The 26,364-nt window shown below is 47.3% G+C and overlaps 1 protein-coding gene across 1 annotated transcript in view; it reads left to right on the top strand.

The window, feature by feature from the left end:
- UBASH3B (ubiquitin associated and SH3 domain containing B) overlaps nucleotides 1-26,364 on the top strand; it is a 764,382-nt gene that overhangs the window by 435,691 nt on the left and 302,327 nt on the right. The window contains exon 5 of the mRNA XM_078681838.1: nucleotides 5,762-5,931. Coding sequence (XP_078537964.1) covers nucleotides 5,762-5,931 — 170 coding nt within the window. The remainder of the gene's footprint in view (nucleotides 1-5,761; nucleotides 5,932-26,364) is intronic.

The following is a 26,364-nucleotide window of genomic DNA, read 5'->3' as shown; positions in this document are numbered from 1 at the left end:
TGTTAATATTCATTTCTAATTCAGCTCAGCAGTGTTATTCAATAGGTTTTCAATTGTGCCATGCCATATAAGAGCAAGCATTTGCAATGCAATAGGTTTCGCATTTGTGAGATTTAGAGTTATTGGTGTTGTAAATGATAATGTTTTTTACATATTTGTTTTATTTTGTAGTGTAGTGAATGCATGTAGTGTGTAGTGTGTATTATGTATGTTGTATTGGAATTGTTAGTTGCTCTTTTGTGTGGTGTGGAAATGTGTGTTCTTTAGTGTATTTGTGTAGTAGAATTATGTGGCAGGTAAATAGGTAGTGCTGAGAGCTGTAGAGAATAGGCAGAAAGGAAGTATTACAAGGATAGGTAGCTTGTGCAGGTAGTGATTATTGATTCTGAGACAGAGGAACAGAAACAGTGTGTGAGAATGAGAGAAAGAATGGGTGAGCAGGCCACAGACGCATAAAAACAGAGCTTTTGTGTATGCGTTTGACATCCTTAAGTAGAGGATGATAGCATGTGTTTGAGGGAAGTAAACTTTGAAATGGTACGTAAAAGAAACTGTGGGTGAAGACCTGAAGTTAATTATATTAGTGAGGCAGGAATAGTGCATGAGAGAGAGAGATAGATGGATGAGACCGAGTACAACAGAGAGAGATATAGATGGAGAAGTTGAGGGGGACATGAAGGGAGTGGGGGATGGAGAGTTGGAGCAGTGCACAGCCTGAGAAGGTATAGGAAGGTAGGAGGTAGCATGTGTTAGGTGAATATTGATGCTTTATGAAATATGATTTTTCCATTGACAATTTTATATGCACAATCCTTTTGAAACATGCAATTACTAATGTAGATCACTAAACCACAGTAAGTAAAACATTTCAATATGAAATTTAATAATAAATTGGAGTCTAAGAGAGTTTCTTAACAGAAACCTCACATTATGAAGAGATGAATTCTAACCAATTGTCCACACACTGCGCTGCGACTCCCAACACTCAAATCTGTGCCAAAAACTATTTATACCCCTGGAAAAGGCCGTACTTCTTGTAGCCAGATATTTACAGTGCAGTGATGTGGAATTGGGAGCAGCAAGCCCGAGTTCTTTCCATAGCAAAGAATAACTAACTTGAAAATGGCTGCTTCTAGATTCCATGTTACAACCAACGGACAAAGGATCTTGAGGGATCCCACGATAACAAGGGCTATCTAATAATGAGGTCTGGTCTCTCCATACAGGTTTAACCCCTTGTGCTTCCGGGAAACAGCTTCACAATTCACACAGACGTCAGCATGCCTTGACCGTCCCATGGCCATCCTTTGAGAGGCTCCACCTCTTGGTAAACACGGCCTCTCACACTTTAAAACCAAACTAGTCTGACCGTCACTTGCTATATACTATATTATGGAAGTTGTGGATAGGGGAGTCGGGCGAGGTTGGCGAAATAGTCAAAGTAGTCCTTTAGCTTGTGAATTTCATGGCTACTTTGTTTTTGTTAGAGGGGGAACACCCTGAGGGAGGGCAAGAGACAGTAAGTAGGAAGAGTGGAAGAGAGGGAGAGAGCGAGAGAGAAAGAAATTTAGATGAACAGAGATGAGGAAGAGAGAGTAAGTTTTGGGGGTTAAGTGAACACTTTGACATCTAAGCAGCGTGCTATAATTACAGGTAAAGAAGGCTGCCTGAGACACAAAAATGGGGCCTAGCTGGTGCCACTAAAGGAACATCCTATTTTACGGGTTGTTGTTTCGCTGCCTCCTTGACTTGTGAAGGAAGTCGCCAAAAATGTGTTGCCTGGTCGGTGTATGCACATGTGGCTTTGGTGTGAGAGATGCACCCGTTTTCCGCCCTCGTCCAGACAAAGTTTGCATGCAACATAGAGCGTGACAAAAGAAGGCTATCCCAGGCATGAAATCACCCCCAGCTCCACCCCCTCCCAGAAGCGCCCCATCTCTAGACAGAACCTCCACTCAGTCCCTTTAATTGCATTAATGCCATGTGTCTGTAATTTCCATCATAAACATTTTTGCCTCTTGTATTAAAACGAAGGCTTCCCATCACCCCTCGGGCTGTCCTCTCTGTAAGCACTGGAGAAGGTTCTGGGCTAACCTGCACAGGCAGACAACGGGTTGTGGCAGGCAGCCTCTCCTCTCCAGCTCTGCTCCCGGTGCTCAAGTGCTCCGATTATCAGACAAATTACCCGTTCCTGCCCTGTTTTAGGAGGTGACCAGATTCTGGGGTTTGTCTCTGTATCTACATTGCATTAATAAACAAGGAGAAGTAGGCATAAAGGGGCAGATTTACAAGGCCCTTGCACCACTTTTGCGTCACTTTTCCCATGTTGAAAGTGACGCAAAAGTGGCGCAAGGGGTTTGTAAATCTGCCCCAAAACATGTAGTAGTGAATGTTGCACGCCAGCTATTCACTGGAGCCTCTGTCAGGTCGAGAAAAAGGCTGTAAAGGTAATGGAATGGATCACAGAAATTTTTTTTAAACGTGCACATAGTTTGCGCAGTTTATTGTGCTTCACTTTTGTCTGTGGGCGCCGCGACCCCAACACTAGAATCAGACACGCCCTTCCAGGCTGGTCTGCACCCCAGTGACCGCTGCACAGCTCCGCTTCTAACACCTCTGCAAGGGGGAGGGGGCCCCCTCCAGCCCAGTAGGGCTCCCCTCCATCTTAATCGGGTCGGTCTTGGCCGCCGCTCACTCCCTCTCCCTGCAGTGGCGGGCTTCCACTTTCAGCCTCGCTGCTAATTTCCGCGATTGTCAGGCAGGTCCTCAAGGTCACCGGCTGCCGCTGATCCTGTCCTGGAGCCTCCCACTGCTGCCACTCCAGTCGCGGTACCGGGCGATCACGGCTGTTCCAACTTCACGGCACAATCCAGGTTTCCGGTACTCCGACTCGATCACCAGAGTCCTCAGAAGGCCCTGGTCGCCATCTTGGATACCTTCCGTCTCGGGTTTGTCGCGCCGCTCGGCCCCTTGTCGTCTGAAGAGCTCCAAGTCTCGCCCGTGTCTGCTCCAGCCGCTCTCCAGGTTAGTTTGCCCGTTCCCTGGGCTCCAGCAGTATTTTTGGCTCAATGTTGCAGGAGTATTCATGGGGTCGGCACGGAGCTCTCAGCTCGCGCGACCGACCCCCACCTCACCTAGACATGCGCGGTGGCGGGGGGGGTTCTCTATGTGTGTGTGTGTGTGAGTGTGTGTATGCGCGGCGGCGGGGGGGTCTGTATGTGTGTTTTGCGTGCGTGTGTGTGTGTGCATGCGTGTGTGTGCTTCCAAGGAGCCTTGGGAGACAGGAAGCACGTGCGACCTGATCCCAGTTCGCAAGGTTGCGCGTGCACATCACTTGTCTCCTGTCTCCCTTGACTCCTTGAAAGCAGAAACGATTACAATAGAGTTTCGCAGCGACGATTGCTTCGCGATCGGTTCGCAGTGCGAAACCTAAAAATGGGATCAATGCTTTGAAGATATTGGAGCAAACCTTCTATCCAGTTCTCTTTCACCATTAATGCGGTCCTTTTCAAATGTGACTAAACCATTATTTACATAACCAGAAAAAACAATTCCTACCCATTAAAAATAACTGTGAAATTATGAAAAGTAACACCATTTGTTATGAAATGTTTTATAGGCTCCCAACTCATCAGACATAGCAGTATTGTGCATTAACAGCAATTGTGCATAACCATTCTTCTTCAAATCCTGCCAATTCTACCTTGCCAATTTTATTCAAGAAATCAGTAATCTCATTGTATGCATTCATACCCTGAAACACAAGGAGATGATGGACGGAGTGCTGAAACTTTTCAGACACTGACCCTTAGTCACAGATCTGGGTTGAATCATCATCTTTCTTTATCTCACTTCAGCACCATAGTTTGGACCTAGCCCTATGCAAATCAGTCTTGACCTTGTGCCTCATTGGAACTGTCCAGCCCGAACTGCCAGGCCAGGTCCTCCCCGGACCGGAAACAAGCATCCTGGGACCGGTTTCGGGGTAACACCCCTAATCGGCCAGGCTAGCTTGAATCCAGTGACAAGGTGAGCAAGGGACCCACATCTGGGCATACCCTGCCAACTTAAGGTGAACAAAGCAAAAACAAGGAGATGATTGACGGAGTGCTGAAACTTTTCAGACACTCACCCCAACCCCAGTCACAGATTTGGGTAGAATCTATCATTGTTGTTTAGCTCACCTCGCCACCCAAGTTTGGACCCAGCCATATGCAAATCAGTCTTCACCCTGTGCATCATGGATCACAGTCCAGTTCAATCTACAAACCAGTGTCTTACACATGTGCATTCACTTTTGATTGTAGAATGAGGTTTCCATTATGATCATTATGCTGTTAGGTGCAATTTACATCGTGATCTTTTTGTTTTTTCACTAATTCAATTTATTTAAATCTTTGCTGACCAGTATTTCAAAAGTGTCCAGAGTTTTATGCTAGTTTTGGTGGCATAAAAGTACTCTAAGGTTTAAGCTCTTTGTACTGAGGTATCTTGATATGAACCTTCAACTTTGCTGAAAAAATACTTTAGACACAAATCATGAATTTAAAAACAGAAACCTCTTTCTCCTCTATGATATATTTAGGTCACAGCATTATATCAGACGATATTTTTGCTATCAGTATTCTAATGTACATCCAGAGGGCTATGGGAAAGTTCACAGCATAGTCTACAAAGCCAAATGAAATGGCCAGACGGTTATCTATCCTTCTTTCGACAAAGCCAAGCTCTTTGAAATCTCGAATCTCTTAGTGATGCTAGGCCTAATTCTTTAATCAGTGTCCACATCTAGAATGCCTAGAATTTTGACTTCCGATGCACATAGCACAAATCTAGTGTGTACTTCTTCCTTTGCTGTTTTAGTTCCCCAGGCCTACCCAGTGAACCCAAGTAAAGGTAAGGATGCTTTTTATGTGCATCAGGGGAAACAGAGCACATCCAGGAATCTGGTAAGCATGACTCAGGAGATAGGAAGATTTGCCTCCTCGTAATGATGCCTTAGAACATTAAATGTTGTTATTGTACATTTTTACGTCATCGTACCTAAACGTGAATGCCTAAATATATTATTTTTGAAAATCTACCAAAAACGAAACAGACAAAAGGAACAAAAGTGTAAGTTTACCTTTGAGAATTGGGTTCGTAGGTGGGTAACTGTGAGTTACCCGGATGTTTTTTCACTGAGGGGTTCAGAGTGACATCAAATAGACAATGAGAACGAAGCCTGAGTAGCCTATGATATCACTCAGAACCCAAAGATGAAAAACATCCCAGTAACTCAGTTATCCATCTATAAATGTATGTTATGTGTGGCCCCCAAAATGATCTACCCCTCCTAAAAATTCATAATCCCCAAAATAAAGTTCAGGTATACACAAAAACTAAAATAACTAACACAGAGAGACTGATAATACAAATCAAGCAGTCATTACTAATGCTAATGTGTAACAGCACCAGCCAGAAAATGCAGCATTGCAGTTACATGTTCTTATGTCATCTTATGCTGTCCTATGGTTTCCTTTATATCATGTTTTAGTTTGCATTTTAGGTTATCTTATGTTATTTATGGCATTATATCTTATATTACCTATGATAGGCTTTGTTATGAGATATGTTTAATTTAATGGTATGTTTGCCAGGGTTTTTGCAGTACCAGGTTTTGTGTTCTCTTAGTAACTGTAAACTGTAACTTAGTAAATATGTTATGTAGAATTCTGAAAGGTCATGAATATGTATAATAATTTGTTGTATTTTTTTTAAGATGTGCATGTGGAGCCCCATAAAAAGCAACTCCATGTAACGTTGGCCTATCATTTTCAAGCCAACCATTTGCCCACGCTGGAGAAATTGGCGCAAAATATCGACATAAATCTAGGGTGTGACTGGGTTGCAGCAATATTTTCTCGGGATATACGATTTGCGAATCATGAGGTATGTATTTCAATTGAATGAATTTATGATGAATTAGTGGATCTTCTGAAAAGATGTGCAGAAATCGTGTGTTAAAATGTAGTTCTTCCTATATAACTTCTAGCCTAAGGCCCAGATTTACAAATGTACATTGTCCTTGCCTTACGCAGGTAGCCCCAAGGCAATGCAAGTACTTAACTGAGATTTACAAAGCCATGCAAAGGAAGATTTGCGCCGCCATGCGTGACTTCCTAATGCCGCGCATTGCCAGGAAAGCCGTCTATTGGTGGAGTATGGCTTTCCCTCGCATCCACCCATGGATTTTGCTGCATTCCCGGAATGACAAAACAGATATCTTTATTTCTCCTTGTTACTTACTTTGTCTATGTTTTCTATGGGTGATGAATTATCCATCACACGTAAAAAAAGGAAAATAGCTTTCAGGATTGTTTTTGTGCGTGAAGATGTTTCCGCAACCTTGCAGTATGATGTAAGGGAGCCTGCGTTGGTGCTAGGCCGCATATACTGCGCCAGTGCAAAGAGGGAGAAGAAATGTGCCATATCATAGTAGATATGTAAAATGTATAATATAAAAGGCGAAATCAAAAATATAGAAACTAAAAAATCTTCAGCGAAAATCTCAAATTCTTCAGAAGTGACTCAGTGGCTGGTACTGTGGGGTTCTTATCCCTCTTCCCACTCTCACCACATTCTCTCTTCCTTAATGCCCCTAATAATATTTCTTAATTGTGTTTTGCCATACAGAATCAAAGGTCCTTTTCAGTTTTTTAATATAACGCTCTAAATGTTGCCCATGCCTTCCTTACTTGCTGTAACACATATGAATGAATGAATGAATGAATGGGTGTCTTATAATGCGCATAACTTAACCCCAAGGGGCATCAAGGCGCGGATAACAAACAGATAGGCACAGCAAAGCAGGAAGGAGATATAGTAATAATTAATGATTAATAAGCCAGGGAAAAGAGCCATGTCTTCAAAAGTTTACGAAAAATCACCAATGAGGGTTGGCTGGAAAGTTCAGGCGGGAGCGTGTTCCACAGTTTGGGCACCAAGAAGGAAAACGCTCTTCCTCCCTACTTCACCTTATTGAATCTAGGGACGGTGAGCAGGTTTTTGGTGGATGAGCGAAGGGATCTGCTGGGAATGTAGGGGCTGACTAAAGCTTTAATCCCTTCGGACCCTGGTCCAAATACAGCCCTGTGGGCCAGACAGAGGAGCTTAAAAGAAATTCTGGCCTGAATTGGCAGCCAGTGGAGGTCTTTTCTTGCCTTGGTGGCCGATGAGCACCTGGGCAGATTGAGAACCAGCCTAGCGGCAGCGTTTTGAACCACCTGAAGTCGCTGACTCGATTTCTTGTTAATACCACCATATAGCGCGTTACAATAGTCGAGCCTGGAAGATACCAGGGCGACCGTTGACTGTTTACGTGCCTCCGGGGACAGATAGGGGGTGATCTTTTTCAATGTCCGAATAATAGTACAGCATGTGGCCACTGTTTTATTGACCTGACGGTCGAAGGAGAGGGTCGGGTCAATTATGACACCTAAATTCCTGGCTGCTTGTACCGATTGGGGACAGTCCCCTAGTGAGACGGGCCACCAGTCATCATTCCACAATTCATGGCTCCCACCAAAGACCAAGACCTCAGTCTTCGCTCCGTTTAGCTTAAGATGGTTACGTATCATCCATACAGATACTTCTTCCATGCACGCTCGAAATTTAGGGGCAGAGTCTTGTGTCGGTCGAGAAGTGGAGACAATGATCTGAGTATCATCGGCATAGGAGAGTACCTGATACCCAAAAGATCTTATAATTTTCGCGAGAGGGTCAGATATATGTTAAATAATACAGGGCTCAAAGCTGAGCCCTGTGGGACCCCACATTGCACTGCCTGGGAGGGAGACAGAAATTTGCCCAATTTAACTCTCTGCTGTCTCTGATGCAGAAAAGAGGAAAGGAGATTCAAAGCGTTGTCCTCGACCCCTATCGCCCTCAATCTGTCTACCAGGATTGCAGGGGACAGGGTGTCGAAAGCTGCTGTTAGGTCCAACAACACCAGTAGAGCGGTTTGACCCTTGTCAACTTCTGATCTGATGTTGTTGACTACCACCGTGAGGGCCGTTTCTGTACTATGGGCCGCACGGAACCCATGCTGGGAAGCATCCAACAGATTCTCCCTCTCCAGATATGAGGACAGGTACCGATTGAGATGGGCTTCGAGTATTTTAGCCGGGGCCGGAAGTAAAGAAATGGGCCGAAAATTATTTAGGACTTCAGGATTCAAGGAGGCCTTTTTTAGCAGGGGTTTAACAACCGCGGTCTTCCAGGCTACGGGAAAAATCCCTTCGGTGATGGCCATATTCATAATCACCAGTAGGGCAGGAAGAACCGCCTCTCTGCAAGCCTTGAGAGTTTTTAAAGGGCAGGGGTCTAAGGGGGAACAAGACTTAGTAGCGTCTAGGAGATTGTTAAGCTCTACCAGTGACATCAAAGGGAAGTCTGTCAAACGGGAGCACGAACTTGCTTCCGAGACCACAGGCCTGACTGGGAAATGAGGTAAAGATGAGGTGGATGCTGGCCGAGTGTTTAACTCCAAATTTAGAGTTTCGAGGGCAGTATGTATGTCTGCTATTTTAGAGTGGAAAAAGTTACCAATACTATCACATAGCGCCTGTGTCTCAACCACTGAATTAGAGGTTTTAGGTGAGGATAAGGAGTCGATGATCTTGAAGAGCTCTCTTGAAGATTTCAATGCGGCAGTGGTGTTATTGTAGTAGCTCTTTTTCTCCTCTATTATCGCCCCTTTGTATTCTTTTAGGGCCTGTTTATGCTGGCACTTCTCAGGGGAGTTAGGTTGGACGAGCCAGGCTTTCTTTTTGTCAGCATTTCTGCCGGAGCAGTCTCAATCGTTCAGAGTACCAAGGGGCAGAGGGGCTCTTCCTAGCAGAATAATGTTTTTAGGAGGTGCTAGAATGTCCATAGCCGTGCTTAGTGCATTGGACAGGCTAAGAGCAGCGGCATTCGCATCAGGCAAGAGGGAGAAATTGCCTTCTGCCAAAAAAGGGGCTATGGAACTATTGTTGACCTCTTTATAATTTCTTCTGATTTCCCATGAGTTGCTATTTTTAGGGGTCATGGCAGAGGAAGGTGTAAGTAGACGGAAAGGAACAGCCCAATGGTCTGACCAAGTTAATGGAATCGGAGTTCCGGTACTCAACCTGTTATCGTTGGAAAAGATACCGTCTAAAGTGTGACCAGCAAGTTGCGTAGGGCCATCTACCAGTTGGCTCAACCCACAAGCGTTCAGGCTCTCCACAAGAGCAATCGTGTCCGAGTCATCAGTCTTCTCCAGATGAAAATTAAAGTCACCCAAGAGAATTAGATTAGGCCTATTAATAAAAGGCTCTAACATTTCAAGTATATCATTAGCAAATGGGAGCCTAGGGCCGGGGTGCCTATAGCAGAGAATGCCAGAGAAGGAAGAAGTGGGGGCAAACTGTATAGAGAAATATAGGGCTTCAAATTTATCTGAGGGGGAGGAGAGGGGATCTATACGACACGTGAAACCATCTCTACATAGAATTTCCAGCCCCCCACCTCTACGCCCTTCTCGGTTCATTCTAACCATTGCATAGCCTTCGGGGATAGCATCAACCAGATCAGGACCGGCAGTCCCCGAACCCCAGGTCTCAGTTATAAAAACCCAGGGGGGTTCCCTTAGTAATATAAACTCCTTAAAAGCTACATTGTTTTTGACCAGGGACCTGGCGTTAATGAGAAAGCCAGGCTCCATTACCAGGTTGTCTGACCCCTTATCTGTCAATGTCCTGATCCGATGATTTTTGGACCCACGTGTGCCTCCCCGGGGAAGTGGGGTAATACAGCCACAGGTGGCATTATCAGGGGATCTCGTATGGTGGCATGGTAACGAGGGTGGCCTGAGCGAGAGTAGAGTGGCAAGGGAGTATACCTCACAGTCATCTGGAAATGTAGAGGGGGGCAGCCTTCCTGGCCCCTGGCGCTTCCTCAGCGCTAACGGGCGCAGACGGGCTTGACTCTGGCACGACTCCGGCGCAGGTCCGGCGCGTCCGCTGCTCGCGTCCGCTGCGCGGAGCCATATCCGTCCCTTATTATACTAAGCGCTGGACTGCGCAAATCGCTTCCTCCCTATCCAAAATGGCCGCTCCAAAATGATCCCCGGGACCGGCAGACTCAGCACCTAAATCGGCTGAGAGCTGGCCCAAGATGCGGGAATGGCGGGGAAATAAAGCAAATGCGCTCTTAAATCGAGGCAAAGTGCGAGTGCAGGCAAGTTAAAAATAATGATAAAATTTTAAAAGCACGTTAAATCCGTGGCACAATAGGGAGAGGGTGAAGAAAAACAGTACAGTCACCAAACCACCTCCCGGCTTCCGCCTCAGGAGGAGATAGACACACACACAGCAAGGAAGAACCAAGCAAGGAGTGCCCCTTTTATACTGAGCGCTGGACTGCGCAAAGCGCTTCCCCCCTATCCAAAATGGCCGCTCCAAAATGATCCCCGACCGGCAGACTCAGCACCTAAATCGGCTGCGAGCTGGCCCAAGATGCGGAAATGGTGGGGAAAAAAAGCAAATGCGCTCCTAAATCGAGGCAAAGTGCGAGTGCAGGCAAGTTAAAAATAATGATAAAATTTTAAAAGCACGTTAAATCCGTGGCACAATAGGGAGAGGGTGAAGAAAAACAGTACAGTCACCAAGCAACCTCCCGGCTTCCGCCTCAGGAGGAGATAGACACACACACAGCTATATCATATCACAGCATATCAGTATTTTAAACACTTTTACAGTTTGTTTTTCACGTCTGTTGCTTTTAACTTTGTAAAACAAAAAAATATCAAAATTATCTTCCTTACTTTTTATTTTGTTAGTTTTTGATTTCTCCCTTTTTTTTTTTTTTTTTTTTTTAAAAAAAATAAAAATAAAAAATAAATAACTGGTCTCTTTTCCCCCTCCCTCCCCGTGTCCCTGGTGTCTGAGTCAACGTGTCATGTTCGTGATCGCAGTCGAGTTGGAAGAAGTAGGATCATGGAAATAGCGCTTAGGTGTGTGTGTCCGGTGTTCGTGCGGTGTCCAACCCTGTCTCTCCTGGGGGTTCCCTGTGTAGTATTTCGTCTTCATCGTCTCCCGTGTCTGCACTGTCCCTCAGCTCTTGGACTAGGGTCTCCCACGCTAGCGCCGCTTCCTGAGCCTTGTCATCTGCCTTGCGCCGGGCTAGTTGGTACCTAAGTGTGCTCTCTGCTGCCGCCCATTTCAGAAATTCGTGTAACCATTTTTGATGTGTTAGTGCTGTCTTAGATTTCCAACCCCTGGTGAGCTCCCTCTTTGCAATCAGTAGGCCCATGTCTATAAATTTGCTTGATATTTTGGTTTTGCGTGTGTGTGGAAACCAGTGCAGGAGGGTGACCGCGCTGTCGTAATGCAGGGTCCTTTCCGTGATCTCATTCAGGGTGTTCCCAATTCCCGTCCAATACTCCTGCAAGCGCGGACAGTCCCTGAGCATATGTAGCAAGTCCGCACCTATTAGCGCGCATCTGGGGCACGCTGCGTCCATCGCGCCAAAGTATTGTGTTATCTTACTCGGAGTGAGGTAGGCCCTATGTAGGATGTAAAGGTGTATTAGTTGGAAACGGGCGTTTCTAGTGCTTTTCCTGGCTCGCTGAATTAGTCGGGACCATGTCGCGTTCGGGATCTCTTTTTGCAGGTCTCTCTCCCAGTGCGTTTTGAGGCGCGTTAACGGTGGAACGTTTTCCGTGCTCATACGGGAGTAAAGACAGGTCACCGCCTTGAACGTGCCTGCTGTCATCATCGTGTATTGACACGCCAAGGACACTTGAGGTTCAGTCAGCCCTTCCCCCCAATGTTTCTGAATGGCTCTCATCACAGCTGCGTGCAATAAATAGTCTCCTCGAGGGAGGTCATATTGTACTTGCAGAGTTTGAAAGTCCATCAGCACCCCGTCAGTGTATAAGTCTCCGATCATTTGGAGACCCGCTTCCTCCCACAATTGGAGGCTCGACCAATCCCCTCCGTGCGGAAGCGCCGTCAACATCCCTAAAGGAATCTCAGGTGCGTAAGGGTGGCCTGGACCCGTACGCCGTTGCATGCGGTTCCAGCAAAGCCGCAGTGTCCTTTCCTCTTGGGTCAACCCTCTCAGGAACAATTTCTGCTGCAGAGCTACGTATGCCAGCACGTGGCGGGGGGTGCCCGTGTCCCTCTCGTGGTCAGGTCCCTGGTATACCCGTGCCACCTCCTGCGTGAAGAATTGAAGTTGCGCCGCCAGATAATAGAGCTCGAAGTCTGGGACTGCAAGCCCCCCCTGGTCTTTAGGGCGCATGAGAGTCGCCAACGCTATTCGTCGCCTGCCTTCCCCCCATAGGAATGACACCACGTCAGATTTCAGTCGCCTGAAGACTTCTCCCGGTATCCATATCGGAAGGGTCCTAAAAAGGTACAACAAACGCGGAAGTGCGATCATTTTGAGGATGGATACCCGTCCCGTCATGGATAAGGGAAGGGTAGCCCAGAAGGACATGCTGCCCTTCAATGCTCGAATACAGCGACCAATGTTCCCGTCCAACAAGTTGGTGGGGTCGTGATAGATGTAAACCCCAAGATAGTGCAGGCAATCAGGTTCCCAGCGCATGCTAACGCTCGCTGTCGGTCGCTTCTCCTCCTTCCGGAGTGGGAACAGGCAAGTCTTCGCCCAATTCACTTTCAGGCCCGATAGTGCCCCGAATCTCAGTAGCAGACCTTCCGCGCCCCTAACCGCTTCTTCTGTGTTATCCAAGAATAGCAAGAGATCGTCCGCATATAGCGATATATGATGTTGTACCCCTCTTGTTTCTAGGCCACGGTATGCCTCCCCTTTCCTAGCCATCATGGCAAGCGGCTCCATAGCCAGAGCGAACAACAGAGGCGACAACGCACAGCCCTGTCTCGTTCCCCTGTTCACCTCGTAGCGGTCCGATATTAACGCTCCCACTCTTACTCTCGCTCCTGCTCGCGCATACAACACCTTGGTCCATTTTATATAGTCATCCCCGAGGCCAAAACTCCGCATCACTGCGTAGAGGTAGTCCCATTCCAGGCTGTCGAACGCTTTTTCTATGTCGACTGACAACACTGCCGGGCTTCTCGCTGCTTGTGGCGGGTCTGCCAGCAGCCTTAGCAGCCGTCGTATATTGTGGGACGTGTTTCTGGTGGGAATAAAGCCCGATTGGTCCTCGTGGATTAAACCCCTCATATGTGCTATTAGTCTCCCTGCCAGAATCGTACTCAGGATTTTGTAATCCGCCGTCAACATCGATAACGGTCGGTATGATGCTGGATCTGTGCCATCCCGACGCGGTTTAAGCAACGGAATCATGATCGCCTCGCGCATCGACTGGGGTAACTCTCCCCTCTCTTTGGCTTCATTATATACCGTTCTAAGTTTAGGGGCTAGTATCTCCATATACTTCATATAGAACTCAATTGGTAGCCCATCCATCCCCGGCGTCTTGTTTCGCGCCATTTTCACGATGGCTCCCCTAATTTCCGCAAGGTCGATCGGGCCACCGATTGCTTTGGCGTGGTCCGGGTCAAGTCGGGGTAGATGTGACTCTACTAAGAGGGCTTCCGTCGCCTCAGGTTGGGCCCCCGTTCCCCTACTATATAAAGCACCATAGTAGGTCGTGAAGCATTGCACTATACCTGGTTGGGTGTCGTGCACTTCCCCGCTCATATCTGTTAGGGACAGTATCGGAGAGGAACCTCTATGGGGGTTGGCCAGCCAGGCTAGGAGCGTCCCCGTCTTGTCCCCTTCAGCGAGAGTCTTAGTTAAGTAAGATTTATAGTCGAAGCTACGTAGGCTCTCCATGGCTACCGCAACCGCTTCTCGCGCTGCACTAACCCTGCCCTGCAACTCGGGGTGGCCAGGCCGTGATTTCTCCGCTTCCCGCAGCGTCCGCTCCGCTCTGTCTAAGTCCTCTATCAGTGTTCGGCGTGCGCCTGCAAACTTCTCAATACAGTGTCCCCTCACCACCACCTTGAATGCGTCCCATTCGACGGCTCTGGAGGCGGTGGTCTCCTCGTTTTCTGCAAAGTATTGGGTGACCCTAAGTCCTACGTCCGCCCGGAATGGCGGGTCATCCAGCGTGTCTGGTCGGAGCCGCCACGTTGGAATTGGCGTATTCCCGTTCATCCAGGCCAGGGTGAGTAGCAGGGGATTATGGTCTGAGATTGTGCGTGTTAGATACTCCGCACGGGTCACCAAGGGTAATACATGTTGGGAGCACAGGAATGCATCTATACGGACATGGAGGTCATGCATGCAGGAATAAAAGGAGTAGTCCCTTTCACTAGGGTGCTGCGCGCGCCATACATCAGTGAGGTCCCACTGCCCTTGCCATTGCAGTCTGTGTTTCGCCAGTCTGTGCACCGGGGATGTGTGTAGCGGTGGGTGCGATCTATCCAATGTGGTGTCCTCAATAGAATTGAAATCCCCCCCCACCAACACCGGGCCTGCAAAGTAGGTTGCTAAATGCTTGGATAGTTTAGTGAAGTAGGGTGCCTGCTCAGTGTTCGGTGCATAAACGCTGCAGAGCGCTATGTGACGACCCCTCAGTAACCCCTCGACAGCCACAAATCGGCCCTCCAGATCCACTGTATGCCTAGTGACCTTAAAGGGGATTCCCGCCCGGATCCAAAGTAGCGCCCCCCTGGCAAATGCAGAATATGTGGTGTAGAACAGGTGACCCCTCCACCTCCTTTGTAACGCGGCCCCTTCCTTTTTGGTTAGATGGGTTTCCTGCAGGAAGGCAATGTGGACCCCCCTGCGGACCAGGTAAGAATGAACCTTGTGCCTTTTAGTCATTGAGTTCAAGCCCCGCACGTTCCAGGACACACATTTTAACGAACCCACACTATCCATCATCTCGACACTGTTTGCGAAGGACTCCATCCCATAGTTGCCAGACACCAGTAACGCCCACCCCGTCCCCCATCCCCAACTGCTCTGTTTCGTTTCCCCATCGCCCCCCAGCCCCACTCCACCCCATCCCTCTCCCCTTGCCCCCCACCCTGTCCTGAGTTACCCCAACATCTCTAGACATCCACCCCCCCTAGAACAGGATCCAACCACAAAGAGTCGCCCCCGTCCAAACAATAGAGCAAAGTGCTCTCAAAACTGTCTACTCCGCAGTCTGTACTGCGGCGGCCTTAGGGGCCTCTGGGCACGTGAACTAGCTACTACAGCAAGATTCGCCTCCCTTGTCCCTTTCCGCCCCACAATAGTCATCCAAACTCACGGTTGACCAGTCTCACATCAGCCTGCTTCAGTGTTTGGGTTCGCCAGTCCATCCCGGTTGACGCCACCCGCCCCCCCCCAGACATGAGCTTCAGCTGCCAAATACTTCCTCCGCTGTTTGAGGTGTCACAGTCGTCCCATCGTGCTGTCCACCTCTGACAATTCAGTCTCCGACCCTGTTAGTTTGTCCTCTGAGAGCGATTCCCCTCCCCGCCGCGGGGTCACCACCCCAGAAACTTCTTTCACAGCTTGCAATGCCGCTTCCCTCTCCACCGCCGTCTGTGATTCCGTCGGCCGTTTCTTGTGCTGGCAGCGTTTCCGAAGCCGCTTGGATCGTCGAACTGATCTCTGTTGGAAATCCTCCGCAGTTCTGTGGCGAGCCCCATCCGTTCCAGCCTTATAAGAGTCCCACCAAGTCCAGGCATCAGCCGATGATGTGAAGAACAGTGCTTTCCCATCCAACGAGATTCGAAGCCTTGCTGGGAACAACAGCGAGTACTGCAGTCCCTCTGTACGCAGTTCTTTTTTAATGGAGAGGAAAGAGGCTCGTTGCTTTTGAGTTTCGAAAGTATAGTCCGGGAACAGCGTCACTTTGCTATTGTCAACCTGGAAGGGTCCCGCTTCTCTCGCTCGTTGTAGGAGCCAGTCTCTGTCCCTGTAGTGGAGTACTTTAATCACCACCGGTCGCGGGGGGAGTCCCGGCTTCGGGGGTCGTGCAGGCACACGATGTGCTCGTTCCAACGTGAAGAAAGGGGACAGTCCCTCCGGCGCCACGACTGTCCGCAGCCAGTTGTCCACGTAGCCCAGTATGTCCGCCCCTTCACTTTTCTCCGGAAGGCCCACCAGGCGTACGTTGTTCCGCCGGCTTCGGTTTTCCGCATCCTCCGCCCTCCTCTCCAGCGTCTGGATGCGCTCCAGGGCGTCCGTCAGTTTACTTTCTAAAGCTTTTTGCCCTGGCACAACATCTTTCAGAGTCATTTTAGTTTCTGCGACCCTGTCGGCCAGCTTCCCATGATCAGCCCGCAAGAGCCCCAGGCCCGTCGACACTTGTGCAATGTCGTCTTGCAAAGCGGCCCTCGTGGCCGCTATAGCTTCTAGGATTTTGTCTTGCATCGTCAGCAAGTCCGACTGGGGATGTTGCAAGGTGTCCGGGGCCTCCGCAGCTGTTCCTGCCTCACCTTTTGGTCCTTTCGGTTTCCCCATGCTTCCCCCTAGCAACCGCTGGGCGACAGGAGTCGCAGCAGGATGTCCGGTCGCTGCTTCTAGGCCAGGCCGGTAGTCGCGTGGCGGTGGTCCGCAGGTCGAGTGGATAAGAGTCGCCCGTCGGCCGCAGCAGCCGCGTTCCAGGAGTCTCGTCGCCGCACTCAGGTGTCCTCGGGGGTGGGGTGGGAGCCCCCAGCCGGCCTCCACTGCAGAGTGGCCCCACAGCGGACCGCTTGATTCCGTCGGTCAGGGCCGGTCTCCTCTCTGCACCCCCGTGTTGACCCTCCACGTTCCTCCACTCACCATGGGTCGCCAAAAGATCGGCCTGTGTGTCGGGCGTCTGTGCTCACGTTTCCGCACTCCAACCGATGCTGGTCCACTAGTGGAGGGCTGGGTCGCTGATGCGATGGTGGGGCAGCCAGTCCCAGCCGCCAGTCACTGACCAGGGCACATCTCCTCCCAGCCAAAGGTCGCCGGCCTGTTGTCGTCCCCGTCCGCTCGGGCGGGCTCAGGGCCTACTGCCTGGGTCCGCACTGCCCTCAGTGTGAAGGCTCGCATGCATAGTCTTTTCTCGCCGATGGCGCGCCCCCACTCCGGTCAGCGCTGCGCCGTGTGTGCCTCCCGGTGCTCGCAGGGTGCTGGTCACTCCTTCAAAGGCCTCCAGGAGTAGGGTAATGGGGCGAGGTTGTGGCACGGATCGCCGGATCAGGGGCGCCCCCCTCAGTTCTGCTCACGGGGGGAGGCAGGCTGGTCCCCCGGCCGGATTCGCGCTCAGTTCCGCGCTGCCGGTCTCACCCCCTCAGGGCTTCCCACCTTCCCCGCCGGTATGCTCACTCTGCCTCCGGTGGTCCGCTGCAGCGCTCTGCCCGTGTCCTGGGCTCGGCCACACTCCCGGGATCTTCCTAGGGGTCCGAGCGTCCGCCTCCTGCACGCGCTGAAGGGTGCTCCGGCGTCAGAAGGGAGCAGGCCCAGAAGCCGGGACGTCGATTTTCAGGCTTCCCAGGGTCCCGGTCCGCATTCCGCTCCACAGCACCACCGCCGCCTCACCTCAGATCACGGTCACCAGGTCGCCTCAGGGGGTTATTCCTTTCCTGCCGATGGTGTCGGAGTCCGACCGCCGAGCTCCGGGCCCCCACACCGATAGGTGTAAGGCTCGTCGCGTCCTCACTCCGCCATTTTGATTGCGGTCGTCCCCGGGTTCGGAGGTTTCTTAGCGCCGGGTGCGGGCGGTCTTCAGTCCCGTTACAAACTCTGGGCAGGCTACGATGAGTAGCGCAGAATCAACCCGAATTCCACGGGGATTCCGCGCCGAATTGCGGATATTTTGGCGGATTACTGGGGCAAAGGACGGGAGCCTCTCTAGGCTGCGTCCGCTTGCATCGGCTGCTAGCCACGCCCCCTCCTCCCTTAATGTTTAATGCATAGTCGAACATAGTTGAGTAGCTCAGGACCTATAATGGTTGGTATAGGCCTTCTGCTCCAACATGACAATGTTTGACTTTGTTTTTCTCCTTTTTGAAATCGAATAGAGTGCCATCGAGTGTAACATGGTGCGCTTGAAGAAAAACTAGCCTTAGAAAACTGTGAACATTTCATAACTGAGGAGCTGTGCAACACAGATTTGCACTATCCCATGCCATCTTGCCTCTGGAGATCAATTAGCCATTGTCAGAGAGTAGCTTGGCCCATATTGTTGGTGGGTGTAAGTCTAAGATTTCCCAACAAGCACTATGTCATACTGTTAAAAGTTGCTGCGCAGACACAGCGGTTAGAAGTGGTAAGTGGCTTTATTGCAGACATCGTATCGGAGCTGTCTCTCCCTTGCTGGCCAGTATCTAACTGCGCTTCCAGGAACTTTCGCCCTCAAACCATAATGTGGAACCCTGTAATGGCAAGATTCCACTAACCCCATAGCACGAGACACAAAGCACCTAAGCACTATACAACACATACCCAACTATGAAGAACAAGGGGTGCACATGTGACAGGAAGCAGTGTTGTAGAAGAGAGGATGGAGTCCTGATTCTGGTTCAGATAGCTATTTTTAGCCAAAGTCAAGCCAGCCCCAGCGAATCTATGTACCGGTGGAGAGTGCCGTGCAGCAGCGCCCACACATAGTATGTGCGCGTATTGTGTGGAGAAGCAGCCTGCAGAGAGGAGAGAGGTCCATTTTTACCTCTCGGCCATGACAAGGCTGCAAATGCTCAGCGTCGTGCGAATCACTATTTTCTTCGTCAATGGTATTTATGGGCTGACAGCAAATGTTACAGGTGGCACTGAGAGTCCAACTGGAGCCACACAATTCCTCCGGGCAGGACAAAGACACACTGTATCAAATCATACATTGCAAGAGACACATAGATGAGAACTTTTGTTTTAAATATAGCACACCTGTTGCATTTCTGACTGCTATAAACGAGAGTTGTCATTATTATACTGTTGTTGGGCTAACAATTGTACTAAATATTAGATAACAATAAACCAGACTTAACATTAGAAGAATGGACTTTGAAATTTTGGCCTGCAGATCACTGCATGTTTCTTGAGCTAGTGTTCAGCTGGTCGAACAAAGACACCAGCTTACAAACTGCAATAAATTAATACAGCTTAACAGAACTAATTTTAATAACCTTATGATTACGAAACATTATATTATCTTGAATATTACAAGCATTTATTTGCAGATAGCGAAAAACTCCTGAGATGCTTTACTGTTTTGTAACTTCTCTCCTGTAGGTTGCACAAGGATCGCTGCAAAACCGCATTAATCCACTGAACTATCATACCTAGTAAAATCTGTGATCTGCATGTTGCATGCTATACTCTGCAGTAGACACAATATCCATATTTATTCTGTGTATATGTAGATCTCAATATTTAGTGCATCAACCACCTGAGCTATCTTACCACTATTATAAGTTGAAATGTTTGGCTACACATAGGTATCTGCAATAGGATCGTTAACCAACTGAGGTATCTTAAAATTTAGTTTGTTATTCATTGAGCAAGGCAAAATAGATTAATGATCACATTTTCCTCCTCAATTTATTTTGTGGCAGAGTGTGTGCACTTAATACATATGTCCTGAAAGACCATTGTCTGTCACTGATTCAGCTACGCGTGGTGCACTCCCTCATGACTCCACCCCGTCTGACACCAATCTTCCCTCACCAGTTTTGTTTGTTTGTTCCATTTCCAATATTGATGGGAACCCTCAATTTGCTATTCATAAAAGCATGCATACGAGGGTGATAATGATAGGTAGCATGCTGGGCTCAAGTGAGAAGATTAGTTTAAGTCAAGAATGCCACCCCCTGAGCAGCATAAGATAAGGAATCCCAAGGTAGACTGAAACACAGAGGGCAAGTGGAGGAAGAGGTCAGCACTAACAAAAGGTGCTTCAGTTCAGTCTGTGCCACAGGGCAGGAGAAACAGCCATTCATGCTACCTCCAACAGGATGAGTCAGACAATAACTAGCCCACAGATCACCACCCTGCTGCCCGAACATATAAGCAACCAGCCGGTTAAACAAGGAGCAGGCTTACCCTCAATACATGGCAATGTGATCAGTTTTACCTCCCCCTCCCAAAGTGTAGATGTCAGATTTAGTTCATTGAGGGACAACATGCACATAGAGGAGGCAGGTGGGACGAGGAGCCTGGCAAAGTAAGTACAAACATGCAAATGTGTTTATACACTAATACTTACCCTTTATAGAGCACTATACAAATATACATTTTAGGCACTTATGCCCTTATTTTGAGTCCCTCATATTTTGTTGCAGGCATACTGGGAACTGGAATCTCCAACCAGTGGCGGTTGAAGGTGGGGGTGCTGCCGGGCGGTGACGTGGGGCGGGGGAGGGGCAGGGTGGGGGGTAGTAAAGTACGGAATACGGCCAAATACAGGTAAGTAAACAAATAAATAAATAGAAGGAATTTCATTGCGCGCACTGCATCGCATTTGGCGATGCAGTGCGCGCAAAAAAAAAACGGGCAAGTTGTTTACTTACCTGTATTTGGCCTTATTCCATAGTTTACTAGCCCCCACCCTGCCCTCCCCCGCCCCACGTCACTGCCCGGCAGCACTCCCATCACCGACCGCTACTGCCTCCAACTCTGTCCAGAATCCTGCACTAAAATACAGGATTATGCAAATTTCCCCCCAGAATTGGGAATAATGCATAGACCTAGGAATACCTGGTCGTATTCTGTGTGTGTTTCCCTCATTTCTGCAGAAAATAACAAGCCAACATCTGCATCCATTGACCACCTGTTTTAAGCAGGATGTGGGGTTTGATTTGCCTCATGGTTGAGGCAGCGGATATTGTGGCGCGGAGGGAAGATCATTAGTAGGAGAGAGCTGAGGTTCATTTGGTGTCACTCTTGCTGTAGTAAGAGGGCAAGGTGCTTCAGTTGCCCACAGCCTCAATAACTCCTCTATCAGATCCCGGTACAGTATCTAAGGGCTTGAGATTACTGGGTCCGGTATTTGCAGGTAAAATTCAATCTCTTATCATGCACTCGAAGCTGGTAAATAAAGTTAAAAAAAAAAGAAAATCCATAGTGAGACATGAAAAATCCTGTAATTGCTCAGAGTGGTATCCCCCTTAGATACTGCTATAGGAGACTTGTATAAAGTGTATGATTGGTGTTTGTTGCTACCCAACTGAACCAAGTCAGTAAGACTCTACAAGCATACAAACTTCTGTCTTGCATGCTATATGCATCTGCTTGTAGAGCATGCATATCTCATGGAGCTAATGTAACAGCACTCTAACTTGTTATATCCAAGTTATCGGTCAGCAACAGATGCAGTATCCTACCAATAACACAAATGTCTGACCTATCTTTCTATGCAATACACATGCGCCGGTAACAGGCAAGTTAACCAACTGAGATATGGTAAGCATGAGAAATCTCCATTATCTACAGATCTTCAGAATGCCACTGCTGCATGAGGCACTACTATCTAAATTAATTATTCGTAGAGTAGTAATTTAGGATGACAAAATACCTTTCACTAGATAGGGTGAAAGTGATTTATGGAATGGGACGTGCGGCTCTCCTGTATCACCTCACATACAGGAATGGATGAGTGAGACGACATGCTGCATAAATGCCTGAAAACCCAGATCAGAGATGCTTAGTCACTCACTGATTATGTCCTGACCTGAGGTGTCACCACTGATCATTGGCATGTAGACCCAGTAGTTTTGGGAGGAACCAAAGCAGTTACAGAGGGCATAGAGTGAAATCATAGAAGGCTGCTGCTCAGAGGAGTGGCCTGAAATCAGAACCTTTCACATCAGGTCACACTGAAGGCATCCATACAGAGCAAGTTACAAACAGTGGTTTGCGTTACAAACAGTGGTTTGCGGTGAGGTGCAGGCAAACAATACTAAAGCAAAAGCATACCTATCCCTGACCACTCTTGAACCTACACACAATCATAACCTAGTTACCTGACAATCGCTCACCCTCCCAAAGCTTGCTTTCAAGCAGTGAAGTGATGGTAAGGAAAGGGCCTGATCATCACATCACAAATTCGATGGGGGCTTCCTTAACCCAACTCTGAAAAATGATATGGGGGGTGTTAAACCTCATACACTCTCCCTAACAATACGCCCCTGTCACTGTGTGGCAAAAGGACAAAAAGTCACAATTAAAAAAGAACACTTTAAAAGGGGCGATTCTCTCTTTTTTTATTCTCTCTTGTTAAAGCAACTCATTCTGATGCCAGGGATGGCTTTAGCGCTGCTGGCGCCCCATGCGACAATCTTTTTTGGTGCCCTCTTCCACTAATGACTTCTTTCTCCACTGATTTCCTCACTACAACCATCCAACATTGCCCTTCATCTCTCCATAGCCTCTTTCGCAAATGCATTTCATTTGTTTTAGAGTGCTATTCATACCAGGGTAGGATGTCAGATTACTTTACTTCCCACATAACCTATGCAGAGACAATGAATCATACATGTGTAAATCAGTTGTAGGAAATGTTACATAAAACAATGAGGATTGCAAGGTATAGGAATCATATGTTAATTATACTAGTAGGCAGTATATTTTAAGAGTGAATTGTCTTAAGAAACATAAACTTGGGATTTAAAACATACCATTGAGGTTGACTTTACTAACAAGAGTGTATTTCCATCCAAACCAACCATTTATTTAGCAGCAGCATAATGAAAGATTGGGGAAAACATTACACTCTAACTTATAACATGCAGTTTGCATGCTGCTCTTTGATGACAGTTCATAGGTCAGTGTGCTATATTACTTAGGATTGTAATTTATGAACAGCAAGTAAGAAAAGGATCTCTGTGACAAAAACAGAAACCCACTGAGCTATCCATATAAAGACAGTTCTAGGATCTCCACGGTACACGTTCTTTGCAGAAGGCACATTAATCCTCTGCACTACCTTAGGATGAGTCAAAACTGCCACTAGACAAAACTCAGATCTCTCTCAAGCAGAAACATAACGTTTAATCACCAGCGTTAGCTTGATATTTTTACTGTTGCTGAATCCTGCTGGAGCACACAGGGAAATCTGCTTCAGCAGATGCTTTTAAACCAAGTTATTTTCTACCACAGTGCCCCCCAACTCAGCGCCAGGAGATTACCACCCTAAAAGCTGGCCCTGTCCGATGCCCAGCTGTTGGTCACCCAAAACTACATGCACATGTTTTAAACTTCAAATGAACGTCCCCAGAATCATGTAAGAATTCAGTTTTTATTGTCTGACTTTCAGTGCTGCAGATAACTGACAGCTGCTCCAAGCACTTGTTGGCAGGACAATATATATTCATAAAACTCATACATCAAAGTTACCGAACAAGTTGAGTACATATATACGGCAGGTGCACATGTGGCCTGTGGTAGACAGAAATGTAAAAAATACAAAAATTAAAGAGTGTCAGTCTCCCCCACCTGCCTGGTCCACCTGCCTTCTTATGAGTGAGCACAGCGTTTCCAGAACACACTGGAGTAGAATTTGAATTGTAGATAAAATACAGTGTATGCTGCAAGCTACTCAAACACTGGACCACATATGCTCTTCCACATCCTGACAAAGGCGCAAAGGAATGAGTTATAGTTAGGTCACTGAGTTAGGCCCATGTAGGGAGGCAGCTTATTCCTTACATTGGCCTAGAAAATAAAGTTTCAGCAGAGACCTTTCACACACATATGCATGCGCGACAATGCTGGATTAGTTTCTCTGAAACGACTTTGTTTATACATCCAGCTTCGCCCAACATTGTCTCAATGCCTTGAACATCATGTACTAGTCCTCTCTACTCACTAGGTACAAAAGTTGTCCTATCTTCATCCACGGGGTGATAGCGCTATCCACATATTCGTACATCACTAATCTAGTGCACACATCGCAAAGGTTGCTTTTTATTATAAATAATAGGCATACCGATAGATAGGTAGAAGAGACCCTTCTGTTGACACCGAAGGTCCTTGCTTGCTGAGAAATCACCATGCACTGGTCTGACATTCTGTGAGGGATGTCGACTCTCGACTAAGACGGGGTCCTTCACTCTCTCCCAGCAGGTAATGGGGTTGGATTGTCCCTAGGGGGGATTCTTGGCTCTGCACCTGCACACACTCTAAGTAAACGTAGAGTAGGGTTTGAATCGTAGGAGTTTGATAGATTACCGTTTAGCATTTATGCCTGCATATATCCATTGCCTCAGCACCATGGTAAAAATTTATCTACTGTTTACTCTTTTGGTCCTTTATTTGCGTCTGTCTCCTAATCATTTCAGTCCATATATTTTACACCAGAATAACATTGGTTCAATAAATATTATTGAAAACGTCCCACTGTGTATTCTCTGTATATTTGTCAGAGAACAAGTGAGCACGAGTGACTGAGCAAAATGTTCTGTACTGTTTCGACGATTCCTAAGGAATTAGGGTTGTCATGTTCAGTAGTTGCCAGAAACTGTTCGCTCCTTGGTAAGTTAGGGGGGTTTGCAGTGGAACTGTGTCAGCTTGCTGCTCTGTAGACCAACATATCCTGCTGGGGTGTCTGGAACCAGTCTAGACACCAAGCCCTTAGTTTATGTTGTCCAAACAATGTGCAGATTCTACAGATTAGTAGGAACTACACGACATGGTGCCTCCAACATTGGTTAGGCACTTATTTAATGGTCAAATCTGAGTAGTTTAGTCGTGCTTTCTCAGAGACCCCTACTCACATTAAACCGGAGATGTCCGTAATGGGAAAAGGGAATCCTCCTCAGCCGAGTAGGTATGTCCTATGTATTGGCTTCAGGTTTTATCAAGCTTGAAGGCCTAAAATATTCTTGTATTGTACAAACAGATTCTTCATAAATTCATTTATATGGATTAGTAGGAACTACACAACACCAGCACCTGCAGCACAGTGGAGTGACTGACAGGCAGATAGAGGCCCATTGCTCTGGTGCGCTTGTGCCGGTTTCATTTGGATGTCGACTTTGAGCTCAGGCCCCTGCCTATGCTCTCACATACTCCCTCCTCCAGGGCCCAGTAATCTTTTTTTTATTGAAAACAAGGCATGACATATGAAAAATCAAGTTACACGTAGATTGGCAATATTGTTACACTGCAAGTGATACATTGAAACATAATTATCTCAAAACAACAGTGACATTCCCCAATCAAACGTAATTAGGTCTCATACAGGGCCCAGTAATCTTAAAAAATAAATACAAGATTACTGGCATCAGAACCGATTATGCTGCCTCAAAACTGATGGAGCAATTAATTGGGGGGATGTTCCACCCTATACCCAACCCTAAAGCTATGCCCTGACCATTGTTTAATAATTAAAAGGAGCTTCACTTGAAGAAATGGGTGTTAGCGGACCCACACAACATCAGTTGATCCCCGTTAACTCTTATTGGAATGTGCTTAATTCGAAGATTTACCAATGAACTTAATTTAATGACTTGTGTTCTCGTCATTCACAAAGCAGGTACCATTAGGAATCATAAGACTGGGTAAAGTTAAATGCAGTTCACTTTGGGAAGAGGAACCAGGGAGATGTTAGAGTGAATCTCACTTTCACCATTTACATGAGAAGTTCCTCAAATTAGATAAGTTAGACCATATTTGTTCCATGTACAAATTATATTATAAACAAGTAGAGTTTTGAATACTAACGTACTAGTAACATAATCCAAGTACAGCATCCTGACACAAAATAACAATAGAAGAATCAAGACTCTTATTAATATCTTTGGGGATTCATGTTCAGGACATGCAACACCAGTAACATCAAATGGTTTTTCTTGCCTGGGCTCGGCCATCCTATGTTTGCACTGTCGTCACTTCATATTTCTCTTATATTAGGAGTGCTCACATCACTTTGTTTCAAAGGAAAATGCGAGCTCTAATGCAATAAATACCTTAAGGTTAGAATGTAACAAAGCTAGAAGTATTCTTCTGGGCAAAAAGCTATGTTCTGGTCTATACAGCATACAATTGGATACTGCAAGCGCTGTGACATGTAAAGTGGAGTTGGGATAGGCAGCATCAGCTATTAATGCTCTACTTAAAATGCATTGATTAGCTGCACATCTTCTGCCTGTACATGGTCTTGTTGCCATGCTAAACACCTAGGCATATGAGGTCACCTTACTTAGATGTGCTTGCTTTCCATCGAGCTAGATATCAAACATTCAGTGAGAGGTCCATACATGCCCCAAATTTTAAGCTTTGGCTTTCATTCCCGTCACACTGGAGGAGATCTATTCAGATTTCATAGCAAACTAGTATACCAATCTCCTCTGATCCACATTTAACTAGTTGATGGGTCTGACCAACTGATGGATTGACTCTCTCATGCAACTGAAATGGTACAGCTTATCTGTTATACGGTTCTTACAGATTTAGTAG

This window comes from Lissotriton helveticus, chromosome 3_1, assembly GCF_964261635.1.
Source record: "Lissotriton helveticus chromosome 3_1, aLisHel1.1, whole genome shotgun sequence".
Lineage (NCBI taxonomy): Eukaryota > Metazoa > Chordata > Amphibia > Caudata > Salamandridae > Lissotriton > Lissotriton helveticus.
This window is presented reverse-complemented; position numbering and strand designations above follow the sequence as displayed.